This window comes from Coenobita brevimanus, chromosome 78 (genome assembly GCF_032717465.1).
Source record: "Coenobita brevimanus isolate Jiangsu-jjx chromosome 78, ASM3271746v2, whole genome shotgun sequence".
NCBI classification, from domain to species: domain Eukaryota; kingdom Metazoa; phylum Arthropoda; class Malacostraca; order Decapoda; family Coenobitidae; genus Coenobita; species Coenobita brevimanus.
In genome coordinates, this window is record NC_137031.1 from 37,943,420 (window position 1) to 37,959,563 (window position 16,144).

A 16,144-nucleotide genomic window follows, 5' to 3' on the forward strand; every position below is an offset into this window, starting at 1 on the left:
CTAGTGTATAGGGAATAATATATCAAAAGATAGTCTTAACAAAATATTGTACACACAGTCCTCATGATAAGTACTAGGATGTATTCCAAAATGTTCCATATTTAAATGCAGCTGGTATTTAAAACAAAGGGAAACTATTAAATTAGTTTTATATATACGAAATGAACTTGAATACTAACTTTCTGCAATTTTTTGGTCCTAAGAGGAATAAATACTTATTGTTAAAAATGGTAACTTACAAAGAGTTCTTTCCGTATTATCACGCTCAAAAGTAAGAGAATATTTGGAGGGCTATTCTTTGACGCTAAGAAATACTGTACGTGATACATGGAAGACAGGACTGGTCAGTTTTCCTTGTGATTGCACCATGGTTTTCACGTGCTTGTTGGCAGGGAAGGTGGAATGATCTGAAGTGCTTAAAGGAAATTTGTGCGTGTAGCTAAGTGGGTCTTATCTCGGTGGGGCTGAGGGAGGGTGTGTGTGTCGCTGGTATATAAGGTGGCGCTGGGTCTTGGCGTCTCATCCTTGACACCATGAAGCTTCTTCTGGTGTGTGCTCTCCTGGCTTCGGCCGCTGTTCTGGGCCAAGGTAAAGACTTTGTAACATTACTTTCTTAGTATACACCACACAGTCTCTCTTCACCCATGCAGCCAGAGAATGTCATGTTACTTTCCAGTATCACCCTACGTTGTCATTTAATTTACACAACTTTCCATAGCTTTCAGTCAGAAATCGTAATAATACTTAACATATTACCTTACGTCTCCACGTAATTCACATAATTTCCATTAGGCATTTTAGTCTGAGAACGTCTTGAAGCTTTACAGTATTATCCTCCGATGTCGTTGAAGTCACAGTTTTCCTGTAGCCTTTCAGTCCGAGAACATCAGGTTTACTTTACCTACCTGTCTCCGGATTATTTTCTTTAGCTCAGAATAACAGTCTTGCACATTAACTCAGTGTATGGTGAACCCTGATATATAAAAGGTAATTGACACTAATGAAGGACATGTCCATACTGACTGATATGCCAGGAAAACGATATTGTATACTTAAATTTATACGAAGTCACAATTAAGCATCCCACTTAATTCACCTCGTGTATTTTCGAAGTTATAAAGGTAATATTTTGGACACGTGTACAGGACAAGTGTAACACAGCTGTGTAACCACGAACCCTTGCAGGAAAGTAGGAAAGGTGTCATGCAGAAGTGAAGTCATGGATGAAAATGTTACAGGAAGGATGGGAAACGGAACTGAAATATAGAATTTTCTGCATGCAGTGTTAAGGAAATAATTCATACATTTAATTATCACTTCTTGTATCAGTTTTCTGTTTTGCTTACTGGGGATAAATGCTTATATTAACATGTAGTCTTAGCAAAATAACAGAGTCAAATTTAATGATCAGTTCTCATGGCGTTAGGATTCCTTTTACTTATTGGAAGAAGTGCTTATGTTGGGATGGACTCTGTGGGAACTAATAACGTTAAATCTGTTTGTCAGTCTTTGTTTTATCAATTTTCACTTTTGCGTACCGGTACTCTGAAGAAATGCTTATGTTAGCACGGAATCATAAGGAAATAATAATTAAATCTAATATACGCCCCTTGTTGCATTAATATTCTTTTTCTTAAGTGCTTGTATTAACATAGTGTGCTAAGGAAATTACATTTTAAGTATCACATTATATCTATCTATTTATCTACCTGTCTATATATACTGTATATATACCGTATATATATATATATATATATATATATATATATATATATATATATATATATATATATATATATATATATTCAGTTTGTTCTTACTGCAGTTAAACGATTTCATGCAGGTTAGGACGAACTTTACGAATTGCTGTTAAATATAGTCATCTATTAACCTCCTTCACTACAGTCAGTGGTTTCCTGTATTGGATTTAATCGTCGGTAGGTTGCATGAATAGAATGCAAAATACGTCATCATACTGACAGGGTTTATGGTACTCAGTGAGGCCGTACTCTGGTTGACACAGCAAGCTTTGTAACACGTCTTCCTTGGCGACTTATTTATGTATTGCACCTTATAATGATATTGTCTCGAGTATACATATACATGTATATGTATATATATAATATGGCATTAGTTTTTAGTATGGAACATGTTGTAACATCTTTTCGAAATCTTAAAATATTACCAGTATGTTTAAGGTGTTGGTTTCTTGCATTTTGCAGATGTTATTATAACATCGAAACAGTTTTGTGAGACACGATCAGTGTTTTCTTACTCCATATTTCGTAAGTTAAAGGACGTGGCAAACTCGTGTCACCTTGTATTCCCAGTTATGTTCTCTTAGGTTTGTTGTCTCTAGCCAGAGAGATCTTTTCACCCCTTTATGGGTTTTATGTAATAATATCCTCTCAATCCTCTGTGAGCACTCTCAGATATTATGTTCTACGGTTTTTGATCAACTTAAGACTTGTGAACTGCAAGATGGAACAAGAAGTAAACACAGTTATATCACCGTTCTCTAATGTAGTGCAATAATATTAATAATAATAATAATAATAATAATAATAATAATAATAGATATGATAATAATATTATCTTTATGCAGAAAGACTCTATTCCTTTCTTGTTCCTTGTTTGTTAAGAGACTGGCATAACCTTCTCATTGTAAATGAGGCAAACGTATTTTGATAACACAGAAATCATATCCGGCACATTACCTTTCTTCAGAGCTGCATTTTTTCCCTTTCTAATTTCATTCTCTTTTTAGAAATAATTATTTGTAGAGTAAATAAATAAAAGGGAAGAAACGACGTTTGGGGTATATAGAAATCCTTGTTTGCACAGGTATGTAAATAAAGGGAAGAAACGAAGAGACAAAGCTAATGTACTATGCATACACACTGATGCCCATATCAACAGAAACTCCTTTGTTTCTGCATATTCTATCATTGCATCGATATTCACAGGTGCATCTGTGGCTCAGAAGCAGCATGATGTCAACTATCTGCTCTACAAAGTCTATGAGGAAGTTCGTGATCCCCACTTAAAGGAGCTCGAAAATTCTTGGAACCCAGTTGGTCCCTCAGCTCATTATGATGATGGTGGAGAGTCCGCTCGAAAACTTGTGGCAGAGCTGGAAGATCACACCCTCTTGGAACAGAAGCATTGGTTCTCTCTTTTCAATGAACGGCAGAGAAAAGAGGCCCTCATCCTTTATGACGTCTTGGAACATGCTAGTGACTGGGATACATTTGTTGGAAACGCTGCTTACTTCCGCAAGCGCGTGAACGAGGGACAGTTTGTGTATGCCTTATATGCTGCAGTCATTCACTCTGAATTGACTGAGCATGTTGTCCTGCCTCCTCTGTATGAGGTCACCCCCCACATGTTCACCAACAGTGAAGTCATTCAGGAAGCATACAAAGCCAAGATGACACAAACGCCATCAAGAATCAAGTCCTCTTTCACTGGGAGTAAGAAGAACCCTGAACAGCGTGTGGCCTACTTCGGTGAGGATGTTGGTATGAACACCCACCACGTCACCTGGCACTTGGAGTTTCCCTTCTGGTGGATTGACGAGCATGAGAATTGGCACCTGGACCGTAAGGGTGAGAACTTCTTCTGGGTTCACCACCAGCTCACTGTCCGCTTTGATGCAGAGCGCCTCTCAAACCAATTGGATCCTGTTCAAGAACTGCACTGGGATGACATTATCCATGAAGGTTTTGCTCCTCACACTCAGTACAAGTATGGCGGCAGCTTCCCCTCCCGCCCTGACAACATCCACTTTGAAGATGTGGACGGTGTGGCCCGTGTTCATGACTTGATTATAATTGAGGATCGCATCCGTGACGCCATTGCCCACGGCTACATCGCAGCCCGAGATGGAAGCACTATAAACATTATGGACTCTCATGGTATTGAAGTTCTTGGTGACGTCATTGAGTCGTCCGTGTACAGCCCCAACCCCGGGTACTATGGTTCCCTCCACAACCTTGCCCACAAGATGTTGGGTCGCCAGGGAGACCCACATGGGAAATACAATCTTCCTCCTGGTGTCCTGGAACATTTTGAGACAGCTACGCGTGATCCAGCATTCTTCCGCCTTCATAAATACATGGATAACATCTTTAAGGAACACAAACACAGCCTTCCTGCCTACACCAAGAGTGATATCGAATTTCCCGGAGTAATAGTTGATAGCATTGGCATTGAGGGACCACTGGAGACATACTTTGAGGACTTTGAGTACAGTCTTCTTAATGCTGTTGATGACACTGTTGACGTTGATGATGTTGATATCACCACCTACATCCCACGTCTGAACCACAAGGACTTCTCCTTCAAAATTGACGTCACCAACAGCAATGGTCAGGAAGTTCTCGGCACAGTGCGCATCTTCGCCTGGCCACGCAGGGACAACAATGGAATTATCTATGATATAAATGAAGGCTTCTGGAATGCCATTGAACTCGACAAATACTGGGTGAAACGTAAGTTAACTGAAACTTTTCATAATAGATTGATTTACATTGGCAGAATGCTAAATATTCTGCTTTCAGTTGTATATTAGTAATTGATATTAGTAAAGCAAATAATATTGGGTAAGATAAGACTGTTCATACAACAAAAATTAATAGTACAGCAGTTAATATTTATAAAGAAAACAATGTTGGCAAAGATGAGAGTATTCATGTAAACGCATTTCTGTTTGGACTGAAACATGTCAGTCATAAATTTAATTATTACCTTTGTGCTGTTGTCACTGAATCGGAATTGACTGTTCGTGTCATCCTACCTTCTTTTTAAACAACTTGGATTACATAACGACATTTGCAGCGTCTGTTTAGTGTTTACTTTGCTCACACTCTTTCTCCCTGCCCAGTGGCTCCAGGCGTCAACCACCTTATTCGTTCATCTAAGGAATCTGCAGTAACTGTCCCTGATGTACCCAGTTTCAAATACCTGTTGGAAAAGGCTGACGCTGCTCTTAGCCGTGGCAGTGGACTTGGCCTTGAGGAATTCGAGAGTGCCCTTGGTCTTCCCAACAGATTCCTCATTCCTAAGGGTAACAGCCAAGGAATGGAATTCGTCCTGGTGGTGGTTGTGACTGATGGAAAGGCTGATTCTGCGGTAGAGAACCCTCATGAATCCACCTCCTTCAACCATTATGGCCGCCACGGAACGTACCCAGACAAGCGACCACATGGTTTCCCATTGGATCGGCACGTTGATGACAAACGAATCCTGAACGAGCTCAGCAACTATGCTCACACCATTGTCAAGGTGTACCACCATGGTGAACATATCCGCCTTCATTAATGTCACTTGCATCATTTGGTTACAGCTGCATCTTTAACTACCGAGATTTTTTTTTTCTCAGATTTCCTGTTATGATCCTGTAAATGCCTTTTTGTTCCTTTTGCCCTGAGAGTTCTCATCGAAGACAAGTAAAATCGGCTAGTGGTAGCCAGAATTAGATAATTGTCATCTGAAGGACGAAGTTCAATAGACATTAACAAACGGCAATTAATGCATTCATTGCTTTGCTCTTACCTATGGGTGGTATTATGAAAAATGTTGATTATGATTTCATTGAGAGATCCGCACCAGTCAAAGAGTTAATGATTATATTATAATATTAATGTCATTTTTTGTGGATATAAAAGAAGTCAGAGATTTTACCTTCTTGCAGACTTATTAGACTTATAAAGTTGTGATGTTTGGTTGTGTAGCCAGTTAACTTTTAATTGCAACCGTGTTTTGTGGCAGAGTCATATTTGTAGGTAAAACAGCATAAATAATGTAATAACTCATGTTGTTAATAATATGATTCATATTATATGTAATAAATGCAATGAAATTTAACCGTGAATAAATAGTATGCTCTTTGGCTCTTCAACACAGAATTTACTTACTCCTCGCCGCACATTGTACTTATAGCAACTCAAGGAAATTCTGTTCCCGAAGCCTGTATGTCCAGGTTTATTCATCAGTCAGTGTTGGAAGTGGTGTGCAAAAGCAGAGTTGCAAAGGATGTAGATTGAGCCACAGTACATACCGGAACATTGCATTTCGGACATTGCAGGTCGTGATCATCAGTGACCAGAAGGGTGATGTACTGTAGGCCATGCACTGAACTGGAGTATTACGTGACAAGTTTGCATATTGAGAGCACTGAATTGCATGAATAACACATCATTAACAAAAGATGATGTAATATCTGTACAGCAAACTGTACATCTTTCGTTTGTAACATGGATTCCAGTCATGGGGGCGAGGGTACAGTTGCCATTTGGATCTCAGCTCGTGGCCATCTTCCTTTGCTAACATTTCTAGTTTATCATCAATGCTGAGAGTTGTTCACAAAGTCCTTTAAACATTGTCCTCGATTTTTCTTCACTAGAATGCATACATATTACGCATTAGACTTATTTCATGATGGCTGCCAATAACTGTGCCTCAGAGTTCTCATTAGAGGACAGAACTAGCGTATCCATTTGAAGTGGATGATCACCAGGGATGTCCTGCACCAGCTTCAAACTCACTTCTGTTCTCTGCAACGTTTATCGCTTTTCATGTAAATCATTTGTGGAACATCAATTCTCTTTTTTTGCTGTCTCAGCTTCTTTCTTACTGAGACACAGGTGTTTAAGGCTACTGACAGAAACCTATTGTTTATCCCTGTGCTTCCCTTATCCTCATTTTCAAGACTGATAATACCTGTTGCCACTCTGGGAACGTGAATGGTTACTCCTGCTTGTGCGTTAAATGGTCTGGCCTTTGGCACGTACGCTTCTGATGAGGTATTAAACTTTTGGTTGATGTTTTGATGTATGGCATTTTTTATGTAATTTACTATTTAATATTTGGCAGTTGTACCGCATGTGATGCGCATCTACTTGTGTAAAGAAAAACAACTACCTAAACCAGTTGTACGTCGACCGCGTGAGCTGCGTCGTGCCATGAGACCGTCAGAGTAGGGGTGAAGAAATGGACGTTTTGAACCAAGGAATAGGTGGGATGGGATGGAACGTTGGTGGCCTTTGGGGTTGGGTGGAGAAGCATACCTCATGAAAATGAATGTTGTAGGATTAGTGGTTTTAGTAGAGTGAAGGTTAGTTTTCAGATAACCTCCAAAATGAAATTGTCGGGAGAGGAACGGGTAAAGAAATGGGCGTGGGGACAAAGAAATACGCTGGGTGAGCTGGAATTGTAATGGGGTGGGTGGGTGCCATGAGAGTGTACCTTGTGAAAATGGGTGTTGTAGTGCTGATGGCTGGAATGCAGTGAAGGTTTATTTCCAAGTTTTTTCCAACAAGAACGCGAAAGATAAGCATGCATTGCTTTCATATACCTAGCACCTTGCGATGCAGACAAAAATTTTATGTAGATGGCTGAGCTTGTGAGATGAGTCAGTATTCCACCGGAGCTTGAATGATGTGTTTAAGATGTGTGATGTGTGGTGTTGGTTTGTTGTGATAGTTATGATGAGTTAAAGACACCTTGGTTGAGCAGGGCAGATTGGCTTTGCTGAGCTCTCATTTTTTATTATAATTTGATAATAGTGATAGATTTTGTGATGATTAAGTTAGTAGTTCTTGTTGGAAGTATTACATGCTTTCACTTAGTACCGTTGAATTGATTTTATATTAGAATTACTCTTATTACAATAGTATTTAATACTGTATTTAAACCTAGCGTATTATGATTACGCCTCACTTATTATAAATGTAATTAAAATTACAGTATAACGCATTTAACTTAAAATTATTACTATGCCATTAATTCTTATATCTAATTATTTTTTAATTTATCTACTGTGATTAGCTATCTATAAGTATTTTTAGTGACATTATATCGGTTGTATTATACACTAATTAAAGTATAGTAAGTGAGTGTGCGTTTGTATGACATGTTTACATTTTAGTGTCATCAAGGTTGTGTGTATGATCCCCTCTCAGGTATTATACGGTATGCCATACTTCAATACAACCTGGCCTTGCTGGTGGTGTGTGTATATGTGTTGTTGTATTATTAGTGGCAATTCTAGTGATATTTGCTGCTTGACATGGTGTTTGTAAATCGTATAATTGGGTGGTATGTTTGCAGATAATGTGTGTATGATGCTTGTGATATACAGTGTATGTTAAACAGCAGATTAATAAAGAAGTCTGAAGTTAGTGCTCCAAGGATAATGGTGTGAGCAAGAGGTATGTGACAGGCTTCCTACGTCTCATTGATATAATTATTTGGACAAAGTAACTGAAATATTATCTTCAGATATATACTTACAGTTTTTGTGAGGATGGGGATACTTATATTGTAAGTGAGGGTGGTGGAACTTATATTGTGAGTGAGGTGGTGATACATTGTGAGGGTGGAGATACGGTACTTATATTGTAAATGAGGGTGGGGATACTTGCATTGTAAGTCAGGGTGGAAGTGCTTACATTGTAAGTGAGGGTGGGGATACTTATATTGTCAGTGAGGGTGGGGATACTTATATTGTAAGTAAGAGTGAAGATACTTATATTGTGACTGAGGTTGGGGATACTTACATTGTGAGTAAGGGTGGGGATACTTATATTGTAAGTGAGAGTGGGAATACTTATATTATAAGTGGAGATGGGGATACTTATACTGTAGGTGTGGAGGGCCTGGCACATGTGGTGGTTGGTGCCGGGTGGGAGTGATTTGCTGTATGATGTTGACAGGCGTTCTGATAACCTCACAGTCAGCACATCGCTTGTAACGCCTCCACACAACCCCACACGCTCACTCCTTCTTGCATCGTAGTTTTGGAAACTTTTAAACATATTCTTGGCTTTTTATTAGTGGAATTTAAAATTTTCTTTCACAGATGAATCCATGTCCACTCGATGATGCAGAGGGTATAAATTTCTAAGATCCCGCGATCTTTTTTGCTACTACTGCCACTACGACTACTACTACTACTATTATTATTATTATTATTATTATTATTATTATTATTATTTGCATTATGTTCTTGCCACGACCAGACGATTTTATTCAACTCAGGAGAATACACTGCCATTCATAAGACCATTTATTATTTATCTGTCTGTCTGTCTGTCTATGTATCTATTTATTGACGAGAGGAGAGTAAAACTGACCGGGACATTCTTATATAATTTTACTTAGAATAACAATTTGAACACTGTATAAATGTCAGTATATGAAGCTGTAGAAACAACCGCCTATATAGGAAACCTGAATATTGAGGGTGGCTATACGGATATATATATAATGGGGCTATAATCTCGTTGGCTGAGGAGGCTCTCTTCGCACTTCTTCGTGTTTTATCGAATACGTTAGTTAGTGGGAAAAAATAGAGGTTTGGTCGAGAAGGTACTGCAGTGGAAATAGAAAAGGGGAATAGATTATTTGTGTGTGTGTGTGTGTGTGTGTGTGTCCTTACGAGTTTGTTTCTGCATATTTATCCACTTACTACGACGATTCTCTCTGCCTTAGTCTGTCTGTCTGTCTGCACACCATATTTTTAGCTGAGGAGAGACTTTTCGAGCTGGATGGGTCAGATAAAGTCTTCTGAAGTCAGCAAGAAGGAAGGTTATAAAACATCGCATTTAAGAAGTATGTAATTTAACAAGAAGGCATTGAGAGGAATAAATGTTCTTTCTCTCTCACTCACTCATGCATCCTCTCTCATTGCTTACTCTACCCCACCTAACCTCATCCTTAGGTGGGAAAAAGGTTAGAAATATTATGCAAATTACACTGGCATTGATCTTTATAAGGGGTTGTGTGAGAGAGCCTCCTAAGCCCACAAAGATTACGTCCTATAATCACGTGATGAGCCGGCTTTAAACCTGATATATAAAGCCATTGACAGATCATGTATAGATATATCCAATTTTACGTATATCATCCAGTATATACTCTCCTTTATAATCTCGTGAGGAAAGCTTCAGTCCCCCTCCCCCCTTTCCTTTCTCTGTTTATTTTAACCCCTTCACTGCGATGGTCAAAATTATTATTATTATTATTTTATTATTATTGTTGTTATTATTATTATTATTATTATTATTATTATTATTTTATTTTTTATTTTTTAAGCCACGACAAACAACGCATCAGAAGTGTTGATTTTTTTGTTTGTTTTTTTCACTGTGATGGTAGGGCTTCGATCTTGCGTTCTTTCAAACATCAGACGATTTATTCAGCTGTGCCCGACTTTCCAGAAGGATTCAGTTTGTCTCCTTTTTTATTGCGTGTTTATTTTCTCGAACTCCAGACGATTTTATTCAGCCTTTACAGACCAACGCCGTGAAAGGGTTACTGGTACGTATTCTCGTCAGTTAAGAAAGCTCCCGAACACCTCCTCCATGGCGATTTATTTTGGGATGCGGCTGGTTAAATGCAGTTTGTATGTTATTTATGCTGAAAATGGTGGTATCGGAATTATTTAAATGACACAGAAGAATATAGTAAGGAGCACTCAGCCTAATAAATCGGTTAGGAAGAGGTGTTAGGGAACTTCCTTAACCGACGAGAATCCGGGCTTTAAAAAAAAAAAAAAAAAAAAAAAAAGGCGTCCCAGGCCAAAGATATACCGTAACATCTCTCTTCTGATTTATTGCTTGTGATTCAATTTTGCCATCACTTTAACACTTGGCGGGCTGTAGACGTCAACCACTATACTCTATTTATATTTATGTATTTATTTATCGCGAAATTGGACCACACCACCAATGCAGTGCTGGAATGGGATTGGGTGAACCTGGAAGAGTGTCACGCGAAAGCAAGAAAAATAGGAGAAAAAAGAAAAAAAAATAACGAAAATACAACTTACATTTTAATATTTTTTTACCATCAGCATCATTCAATAGTAATTCTTTTTTTTTTTTTTTTTTTTTTTTTTTTTTTTTTACTTGATAGCGCATAGTAGATTTATTCCAGGAAGTGATGGAAGGTTGAGTGCGACACAAGGCTATTTATGTACTAAATATATGTAATTAAAGTAAAGAAGAGCCGTACTATTGTCCTTCCCACACCAGTAGCAGCCAGTCACATGCATGGGGGGGCTTGGTGCCCTTCGTCAGTTCCCTTTTCAGTTCCATGCCCTATTCTTTGTCTTATCCCAGCTACCTCCAGACGATTTTGTTCAGATTACAAGAAGCCTTTTTGATCCAGAGGGGTTAGGTATGGTAATGTACGTGAATTGAATAAAATCAACTAGCGTTAACAAGAATAAAGATTTGACAAAGGATCGAGGAGGATAACCCCTTCTCTCCCACGACGCATTTTTCTGTTTTACCCAGGCAGCCACCAAACGCTTTTATCCATCTTACGAGAGACTCCATGTACTTAAGGGGTAAATGAAGGTTAGGATTAACTTCTCTAGTCTGGGGGTAGCAGGGATAAGCTGATAATATGTCATGCAGCAGAAGAGGCTAAATAGAGTATAGTGTGTCTTCGTGCCCGTCAGTGTTTAGCCATTCTTGTGTTGTATTGCCGGCAGTTCCGCACGTGTGAACCCCCTTAGTTTGTTGACGTATTTATGTTCCTGTTATCTTTCCACGATTTCATTCAGCCTTAGGAGAGACGAACCCCTTAGTAACCAGGGGACTCTCTTAACCTGAAGAAATGGCCTGAAGATAGCAAGAACACATGAAAAATTACTGGTATTCTAGGTGACATTGAAGGCTTCGTAGCACTTCCTCATTAGTACTTTGTTTTACACAATGCACACTGATGTTGTTTGCGCCAATGACATACAAGAAGATATTGAGATGTTAATGTGCTGAACAAATGGCTAAGGAAGAGGCGTTACGAATATTACATCCACTTAGAATACGGCCATACAAAACGCCAGTGTATTGTAGGGATGGATGGGATGGCTTCTTGGGCCCCTGGATATTGTAAAGAGGTACTGTCTATAAAAGGCAGTCGTAATCTGGCTTGGCAAGGGACGGGTCTGGTATTAATAACTATCAGAAATACTATAGCAAAGGGATGTGATCGTTTCTTTGACATATGAAACTTTAAGCGCTGATGCAAGTTTGTTAGGTATTTTCACATTTAACATCGTTCTATCTCCTTCACAGTGAATTTCTGACATACACGTGTATAACAAATGTCGGCAAAGAAGTACACCTGTGAATTCTTTCGTTGTTAGGTACTTTCACACTTAATACTGTTCCATCTCCTTCATAGAGAATTTCTGACATACACGTGTATAACAAATGACGGCAAAGATGTACACTTGTGAATTCTTTCGTTTAATGAGATTCCACACACCTGTTGTTTTACAGACAAGTGTATAACAAATTACAGAACAGTGTACTTTGATGATGAAGGATTAGTTTCTCTCGTTCATTGAGATTCATCGTACTGTATTTACGTTGTCGTACATAGAAACACATGAAGTTTTTTTTTTTTTTTTTCACATCTGAAGTATTGAATTCCTTCATTCAGTAATGTTTGACTTAGGTAGGTCATTTGGAAACATGTTAAACTAGTGATACAGCTCTTAGTCAAGATAACGCTAGAGTGGAGGAGGCCAAGAACGCAACACAAGGTAGACGAAAATTGTAGAAATTTATCTTGGTCATCACACTAACAATTACTGGTGTAGACAGGTTCCCCGCAGTGATTTTGGGTTTCAAGGTTGATTTACACAATAATTTTCGGAGCTTAGTGTTGAAGCATTGTAGTGGAGGGAATGACAAGTGACACAAGAATCTTAACGAGGGAAAATTGAATCCTAGTTCCACAACAGTGGCAATCCACTATCTAACCGCTGAGGCAGGAAGAGTATTCCACTGCTATGTTGCGATGATGCGGATTTTAATACGCTTCCTTAGCTTGATAAATGATGGTACAGACAGGCAAGGTAAACTAGCGTCCCTGCTCGAGTGGGATATCCAACAAACTATAGTGTATAATTTTGTGAGGCTGTCTGTTTCAGAACACTACTCTGAAACTTATTGTATATACCGTATCAACCTTTGTACCACAGTCTGTCGGACATAAAATGGCATTGCACAGCGAGAACCACAAGAACTTTGATTCACACCTACAGTTTCATATATGACACTGTACAGTTATAGCCAGTATATATATCCCTTACACCGTCTGGAAACTGCGCTGGAACCAAAAGTCATCTTGCTGATCGAACCATTTACTTAGAAACTACAGACTTGTAAGAATATTACTGATTACAGCTGTACATGTGTGACACCTGATGCAGCAGTTACTTTTATGATTCAGATGTGTGTTTGTCAGTCAGCCTGTGGCCCCAGATAATTACTGCAAAATTTGGGCAATCAGTCACCCTCGCACGGGCACCCTTCGTCAGTATAAATACGTTTGTCTCAACCCTTGGGTAGTGATAATGATGCCATTTTATTGTGGTTATGCTACTGCCAGGTGATTTATGTAGAGACCCCCTCTTGCCGAAGGGGTAACTAGCAGTATTATTAATTTTTCAAACAATATTTTAATTTGTTTAGTACATCATTAGACATGCAGGTTATCCTATTGTAATTATGCAGAGTTCTGTTTTTATTTAGAGAAAATATGAAGACGATATTATCAAGGGCCATTTTCTCCTGGGCTGAAGAAGCTCCTTAGCTCTATCCTTGGCGATTTATTAGTGCAGCCGTGGATGCTCCCCTGTACCATCGACAGTGTTTACGTAAATAAGAGAATAGTAAACAGTTATATGAAAAAATACAGCCTGCTTTAGTAACATGAAATAGAATATTATTGTCTTATAAAGAAATATACCGTGCTTTTGTACATTAATATAAAGAGAGCATTTACGTGTCATACATAAAAATAAACCAGTAAGGAAGATATGTTAGTGAGTTTCCTGTACTAGAGAGAAGACGAACTAACAGCGATCCCGTTGTCAGCTTGCCCAATAATGTCAGTGTTTAACAAGACGCTTAGAGTATTCATTGTCCTTCCCTTCGTTGACCGGACGTATAATCAGTAACAGAAATTATAACTACTCGCTGCTTTACGTTATGTTTGCTTTGCGTTATGTCTGCTTTACCTTTATGTCTGTTTTGCGTTATGTCTGGATTTCGTTATGTCTGCTTTGCGTTATGTCTACTTTACGTTATGTTTGCTTTACTTTATGTCTGCTTTACTTTATGTTTGCTTTGTTATGTCTGCTTTACATTATGACACCCAGGTCGACGATTTTGAAATACCGATAATATTGTGTACTGTATGTCTAGTTCAGTAACCTGTTTTCAAATACGGTACTGTGTCATACGTAAACCAGTGTGACTAATTTAAATTTCAAGATATTCAGAGTAATATATAAGTACAAACAGTTCACATCATAAATAAGAGATGTGTTAAAAATAAGGGGAACTAACAAATGAGCTTTATGAAAAACAAGGAAATCTTAATGGACATTTTTGTGCAATTTACTGTGGATTAAATGACAGTAAATAAATAAATAAAGCCTAAAAAGCGATTAAGCCTTACTCCTTATTTCCGTAGGGTCTGTGCAGTTCGTTCCAAGAGTTTCTGATTCCCTAGTTAATGTACTGAATGCTACCTATATAAGTAAAGCCATTCTGATTGTCTTTAAGATTGTTGCAAAAAGATAAAAAACAAATTGTGTCCAATAACTACGCCCTCTCAAGCAATCGAATCTATTTAGAATCGAGGCGAGGTAAGGGCTGTATTCTTTGTGGCCTAGTAGACTTCGTGGCACCTCTCTCTTAGCTATTTATTATGTTCATTACACCTTGATATGCTCTTTTATGTTCCTTATATCTGAGGTTCGAGGAGTGAAGCAGTTGACAGTACAGTACTTCGTTCTTCAGCCAACAGATGTCGTAATGGAGTTCTGGGAAGGGAGAGAGGGAGGGGGATGATGAAGTGATATGAAAGATCCGATTACGCAACGAAATCTGATAAAGTAGCATTGTGTCGCTAATTATGACGGTATTGGAACCTCAGTAACGATAGCGGAATAGATTTCGTTCCTCCAGCAAACGGTATTAACGCTGATGAAAATTCCAATGTATGTGCTTCGGATTATCAGTTCATTTACTCAGTGGCTACTACATTTATAATATATCAGTTAAGGAAGGCGCCACCAAGACGAGGGAGGTGAGGTATAACCCTGGCCCTAAATGTGTGGCACTGTCTTGACATTAATGGCATGAATAAAATCTATGGTAGCAATTTATGCCAGTTCCCCCTCTCTCTCTCTCTCTCTCTCACACACACACACACACACACACACACACACACACACACACACACACACACACACACACACACACACACACACACACACACACACACACACACACACACACACACACACTTTCACACACACACACACACACACACACACACACACACACACACACACACACACACACACACACACACACTGCTTTATACATACTGCTGGATACACGTAGGATTTACTGCAGGAATATTAGCCTGTGTGTATTAGATCTTGACTCGAGCACCCTTTACCGTTAGTTGAGTAGTCCTTGGCGTGGCTGGCGCTTGACTTGGCGGGCAACAACGGCCTAAAGAGATGTCTATAATATCTACACTGAAGTTAATGCCTGCGTGTCTCGTATAGCCCTCTAAGGATAGTTGTGTTATTAGTTCTGCCAGCGTTGCTACTACTTTGTAACCCGACCAACTTATTACTGAATCTAGCTAACACGAGATGATTTTAATGATCTCATGGTGGACCCTTCGACTCATAAGGCTGACAGACGATCATTTTGTGTGTGTGTGTGTGTGTGTGTGTGTGTGTGTGTGTGTGTGTGTGTGATTAGTAAAACCGAAAATCTATTGCCACTTTATTGTCATGGGATCGGAGATAATACTCGTATGTTAAATTTGGTCTGTATTCGCCACCACCGCTCTAGACATTTCGTATCACTTCACCTCCCCTCACCCTCCCTTGTTCCTCTCGCCACACCCCCTCACTTCGCCATCTGTTGTCTGGGGAATGAACTACTATCCACTGCTCCATTTCTCTAACTCCAGATGCTTGTGTTGGTGACATATTAAATCATTAGGAAGGCTTAGGATTCATGCCCATGGACTGCACGGAGAGTTAATTTCTGCTAAGTTCCAGTCTTATCATAGAGTACAATACGCAAGT

General features: G+C 39.0%; 2 protein-coding genes across 2 annotated transcripts in view; one reads left to right on the top strand and one right to left on the bottom strand.

Annotated features, from left to right (window-relative positions):
- Positions 1 to 533: 533 nt before the first annotated feature.
- Positions 534 to 5,322, top strand: LOC145408596 (hemocyanin subunit-like). Its single transcript, XM_080279281.1, has 4 exons — positions 534 to 599; positions 2,466 to 2,502; positions 2,967 to 4,493; positions 4,886 to 5,322. The coding sequence occupies exons 1-4, from the start codon at positions 534 to 536 to the stop codon at positions 5,320 to 5,322; spliced, it is 2,067 nt and encodes a 688-aa protein (XP_080135407.1).
- Positions 5,323 to 6,431: 1,109 nt separating this feature from the next.
- The window catches only part of LOC145408808 (adenylate kinase isoenzyme 5), a 123,192-nt gene continuing 113,479 nt past the window's right edge, over positions 6,432 to 16,144 (bottom strand). The window contains exon 15 of the mRNA XM_080279454.1: positions 6,432 to 6,557. Coding sequence (XP_080135580.1) covers positions 6,432 to 6,557 — 126 coding nt within the window. The remainder of the gene's footprint in view (positions 6,558 to 16,144) is intronic.